The sequence below is a fragment of the Bombina bombina genome, chromosome 6 (assembly GCF_027579735.1).
Source record: "Bombina bombina isolate aBomBom1 chromosome 6, aBomBom1.pri, whole genome shotgun sequence".
In the NCBI taxonomy this organism is placed as follows: Eukaryota; Metazoa; Chordata; class Amphibia; order Anura; family Bombinatoridae; genus Bombina; species Bombina bombina.
In genome coordinates, this window is record NC_069504.1 from 1069739307 (window position 1) to 1069745306 (window position 6000).

The following is a 6000-nucleotide window of genomic DNA, read 5'->3' on the forward strand; positions in this document are numbered from 1 at the left end:
ATACTAGTTATACTTGCAGTCAGAAGCGCCAATATATATGATTGTATTGAATTTTGTATATCAGTTAATTAATAGTATAGCATAGCCTTTTGTGTAGAATGAGATAATATAAATTTATGCACGCAGAGGAAAACTTTACTCCCTGACGTTACTGTTTAAGCAAAGAATATGCTAATTTAGGTTAATTTACTACACTAAATTACCTGTATATAATACAATGCTCAATTTACAACTATAATAGCGGCACTTTTTGGCGCAAATACCTATGGAGTTATCTTTACTTGTAGTGTAGAGGTTTATGATAAGCCCTTTAGATGTCCTAACCTTACAATGGATCTACGCATACACGTCCCTTTAAAGGTGACTCCCAGCTTCAGAGATATCTAGACAGTAACTTAATTTTAATAAATATGCGGTACACCCAGATATAACAGTCTTTTTGTTTGCGTAAGTTATAAATACTACCACTGTTCTATATTAACTACTTCTTATTAGTCTAATGACAACTCTCTCTTACAAAGTTATGTAATACTGAGATATTTTAGGTTATTTCATATATTTTAGAGATGTTATTAATAATATTATCGCTTACATGCTTCAAAATGGAGTTCCCAAGCTAGATAGAGTTACTCCCATATAAAGTGTTTTCCTTTTGCTAATGTCGAATTAGGCTTTGTGTTATACAATTCCATCTCCACATACTCCTTTTAATCTATATGGCCTATGACACCTACGGTTAAGGTACATTACCTATAGGTTTATTGTTACTTATAACATGAATACTTCAAATAACCTTATATATGCCTTGACCTTATGCCAGGCATTTACAAATATGTCCTACTAGGGGAGATTCTCAACTTTGTTAAACCTCTTATATGATATGGGATATCCGTAAATCTATTAGCTTCCGTATAGCTTGGTCTTCCATGCCACACATTGTGTTGTAATGAATAATTGACTCAGCCAATTAACTTTTCCATGGTCTCCCGCCCCCCCCCCCATTATTGGTGTTCATAGCTAGTTACATCCCTAGTACTTTCATCAAATAACTTAAGCACGTAATAATATAAATACATAGAAAAATCATTTGTATAAGCGGTGCTCACCCACTGACATTTCCCTACTTTCCCCCTCGCTCCTTCTTTGGCTCTTGATATCATGACCCTATCCTTGAGAATAAGAAGCATTTAATCAAATGACAAATTGGGTCTCTCTAGTAGCTACAGTGCTCTTCTAGAGCATCTTTCACCACTATAGCCCGGAATAATAGCTACTCACAGTATTCTATACAAAATATAAAAGGAGGGTTTCAGATATGTTTTGACATTCATATTTTGTTTTCTTTCCCTGTCATATTGTTGTTAAAACAATCACTACCATGTTTTGTATTATGTTTATGTCATGGTTTTATGCTGTCATTTTGAAAAACCCTCAATAAAAATTTATTCAAAAAAAAAAAAATACACAAAGTCCCACCTAACAGTAAAACCCCCCACCAACCAAACCCCCCAAAATAAAAAACCTAACACTAAAAAGACCTACTAGGGCATTTAGCTCTTTTACAAAATGCCCACCCTAATATAAATTTAAAAAAACCCCTAAGTCTAACCCCCAGGTTGGTACTCACCGTTCCTGAAGTCCAGTGGAGAAGGTCCTGTCCCATGCGGTGGAGTCTTCTTCCAAGCGCTGACCTCCCTTGATTCTGAATTCCTATTGGCTGATTTAATTCTTCAAATAGGATAAGAGCTACTCAAATCCTATTGGCTGTTCAAATGAGCTAATAGGATGAGAGCTACTCAAATTCTATTGGCTGATTTGAATAGCCAATATATTTTCAGTAGCTCTCATCCTATTGGCTGATTTGAACAAACAATAGGATTTGAGTAGCTCTCATCCTATTGGCTGATTTGAATTTAAAGAATGAAATCAGCCAATAGGAATTCAAGGCACGCCATCTTTAATAATCGCGTAACTTGAATTCACTATTCAGTGTACAGCGGCGATCATACAAAGAGGATCCTCCAAGCTCTATGGCTCCGCGGTCGCTGGTCTTCAGCTCCGTGGTAATCGGTCTTCAGCTCCACCCTCCACTCCACGCTGGATTGTTCCTGGAAGAAGAAGAGGTCGCTGCTTGGAAGAAGACTTCACCGCATGGGACAGGACCTTCTCCGCCGGACTTCAGGAACGGTGAGTACCAACCTGGGAGTTAGACTTAGGGTTTTTTGGGTTTTTTAATATATTTAGATTAGGGTGGGCATTTTGTAAAAGAGCTAAATGCCCTTTTAAAGTGAATGTAAATTTTGATGCTAAAGTGCCCAGTTTTTAAAAATTCGTCCCCGTCGCAAAGCCTCTTCCTGGGTCTAAAATGAGGAATCCGGCTTCCTCCAATCACGGCGTTGAATCAGACACTGATTCCCCCGGGGGAAGCCCTTATTGGAGGATCACCTATCCATCATTTCTGACGTCAGAAATGGCTTGCGATGACCGGAGGAAGCTGGAGCTGCTGTCAAGTTTAAAAGGTAAGTATTTTTTCACAACAGGAGTGAAATGTAAATTTTGAGCACTTTAGCATCAAAATTTACATTCACTTTAAGGGCAATGCCCAACAAATGTCCTTTTCAGGGTGGCACCACCCTGCCATTTTTGGAATCCACCGGGATGAAGCTTACGCTGACAGGGTGGTGAAAGAACCCACCCTGTCATTTTCGGAATCCACCTGGATGCAGCAAAGCTGCATCCAGTTGAATTATTTTTGGTTGCCTCACGCTGTCAACATTCCATTGATGATGCATGTGCAACTGCTGACGGCGACGGACATTACAAACGCAATTATAGTATAGATATATACATACAATATTTAGATACTAGAAGGCACTCTAGTATTTGTCAAAAATGTATTTGTCTTAAAGTTTTCGGGGTCAACTACATTTTTGTGCCTTCTAGTATCTAAATATTTTAAGGCAATTTTTTGGAGGGTACCCCGTCAGCTGTTTCTGAGAAGTGTGAGCTAGATCTCAGAGGTTTACATACACACATATATACAGTATATATATATATATATATACACACACACAGTGGTCTCCCCAGGACATTTTTTGCGGCTGCACCACCTGGCTTATTTTAACAACCACCCGCTAAAATTTTAGCCAATATTAAGCTACAATTAGTTAATATTAAAAATGTTCCATTATTATTTCACAAATTATAATTAAATACATTTATGTTAAATTAAGCAATTAATGTGTGCTTTAGTAAATAATAATAAAAAATATTACACTGCCCTCACCTGGCTACTTCATAATGCCCCCATCTGGCAAAATTTTCTGTTGAGAACACTGATATTTATATATATATTAAAACATGGCTATGATGGCCCTTATATACACCTAAGGGAAAACTCCTCCTCTATTAATCAAACTGATTTTAAACACATGTAAATCAATAATTATTTATATATTGGAGGAATATCCTTTATGCATATTTGCTTGTCAATTGAAAAAAACAGATAAGAACACATATCATTAATTATTTATATATTGGAGGAATATCCTTTATGCATATTTGCTTGTCAATTGAAAAAAACAGATAAGAACACATAATAACAAAATATGAAAAGTAAAAAATTAAACATAAAGGCTATAACATAACCTTCTATTTAGTGAACAATTTGACATCCCATTCAGAGTTTAACCCTCTCGGCACTCTAGTATCCAACTGAAATATCCAGAAAACTTCTCTTTTTCTGAGAATCTCTTCTCTATTGCCCCCTCTGGGGTGTCTGGGAATAACTTGGATACATTGAAATGTCAGGAGGGAAACATCTGAATTGTGTTCCCTTTTAAAATGCAGCGAAACAGGGGTGGAGGACCCAGGATCTTCAATTGACCTAAAAAACGATCTTTCATGGGGCGTGTAGTAAGCCCAACATATTGCTTATTGCACCCCCTACAGGTCAGGAGATATATTACAAATGACGAATTACATGTTGACTGCTGTCTGATCTGATATGTCTTACCAGTTGACTGAGAAGTAAACTCTAAGCCAAAATTGGAAAATGAACAAGATTTACACCTAATGCTGCTACATCTAAAAAACAGGCTTTAATGACAGCCAATTTTTGTTCTTATTTGAAGGCAACATAGATGTTGATATCATATTACCCAAGGTTTTGTTTTTACGTGAAATAAAGTTACACCCCTCATGCACCATATCTTTAAAGGCCTCATCTGCTTCTAGAATGGGTAATGAGCTCCTCACAATGTTACAAACTTTGTGATACTCCTTGCTATAAGTGGTTATGAACTTAGGCTTGTTCTCAAAAGTGTTCAGCTTACTCCTATGAACAAAAAGAGAATCTCTTTCTAGATCATCCACTTTTGTTTTAGCATCTTGCAACATCCTCTTATTGTAACCCCATTCGAAGAAACAATCTGTCAGCTCCTTAGCATGTATCTCATATTTCTCAGGCTCAGTACAATTGCGTTTAACCCTCATATATTGACCTTTGGGTATTGCAGAAATGGTGTGTCTGGGGTGGCAAGAATTAGCATTCAAAATGGTATTACCAGAGATTTCTTTACGATACAGCTGAGTATCTATTTTTTGTTTCTTAAAGTTAGGATAGAGCTCAATGTCAAGATAGAATATTTTCTCCTCACTGTTCTCAAATGTAAATTTTAAATTCAAATCATTGTCTTGTAAGTACATCACAAATTGGGTAACCATCTCTTTAGGACCCCTCCAAATAAAGAGCAGGTCGTCTATATAGCGACCAAAATATGCAATGTACTCCTTGAACGGGTTAATATCTCCAAAGACATGGAACAGCTCCCACCAACCTAAATACAGGTTGGCATATAAGGGTGCAAATTTGGCCCCCATAGCTGTTCTGCGTCTCTGGAGATAGTACTCCCCCTCAAACAGAAAAAAATTATGTGTAAGAAGAAAATGAATTGACTTCAAAATAAACTCCTTTAGCTCATTACTGTAGCCTGAGTAATTATCCAAAAAATACTCTACAGCCTTAATGCCCTTGTCATGAGGGATACAGGTGTATATTTATTTGCTTTTTTTTTTCTTTTTAACTGTCTAGCCTTGGGTGTATACTTTAATATTGTTAACACTAATTGTAATGATATAAGCAGGGTTCAGATAATCAAATTTTATGTCTTCAAATTGTAATGTATCATGTATCTACCCATTAACAAATATTCTCTGGCTCAGAAAAATCTACTTAGCTCCTCAGTTTAAGATATTGTTCTCAATACTTGTTTGAGCATCCAATGTGCCTTTGGATTCTTTTATCAAATTTCTTTTTGATTTTTCTGTCCCTTTAATTTTTTGTGATATCCATTGCTAGATAACTAGCAGCTTGTCTCTTTAGTTATGACTGTGTACACTGGTCCAGGTATAGCATTGAAACCTACCTTCTCTGGGGCATAGGTACCAAACCCAACCACTGGCATTTTGTGGCCATCATTCAGCACAACATAAGAATCCTCCTTCAGATCCATAGTCAGCCTGTTCCTTTTGGGTTACTATAAGACTGTTCTGTTCAACTTTAATAATTTACTAATTTCCAGCCACACCCCTCACGGCCTGTTGCAGCCCTTTTGTTTTCAGGTCACATTCCTTATACTCACAAGGTGAATCGTGCAGAGAGAACGTGGGTATTTTTATAGTTTTGAATACATTATTTCGTTTTGAAATACAAACTATAATTATTTTGCTTTGTCATTCTGCATTATTTGCTGTGACCTTTGTGACAACAAGGCAATTGCAGGTTTACATTTATTTCATAAACCTAGACACTAAACTATCTAGAACTGCAGTTTTTGTTGTGTGACAACTTTATTGTTTCTATTTTTAAAATTAAATACCCCGCTGGGTCTTAGAATAAATTAAATAAAATATGGACAAAACAAAAATATGACAAACATTTTCAGAATTTACTAAATTAGGTGTTAAAGGGACACAAAACCCTTTTTTTAACAATTTTGA

General features: G+C 36.3%; 1 protein-coding gene across 1 annotated transcript in view; it reads right to left on the reverse strand.

Moving 5' to 3' along the window:
* LOC128662454 (aldo-keto reductase family 1 member C15-like) overlaps positions 1-5515 on the reverse strand; it is a 113262-nt gene extending 107747 nt beyond the window's left edge. Inside the window, exon 1 of the mRNA XM_053716242.1 lies at positions 5427-5515. Coding sequence (XP_053572217.1) covers positions 5427-5513 — 87 coding nt within the window. The 5' untranslated portion in view covers positions 5514-5515. The remainder of the gene's footprint in view (positions 1-5426) is intronic.
* Positions 5516-6000: the final 485 nt, after the last annotated feature.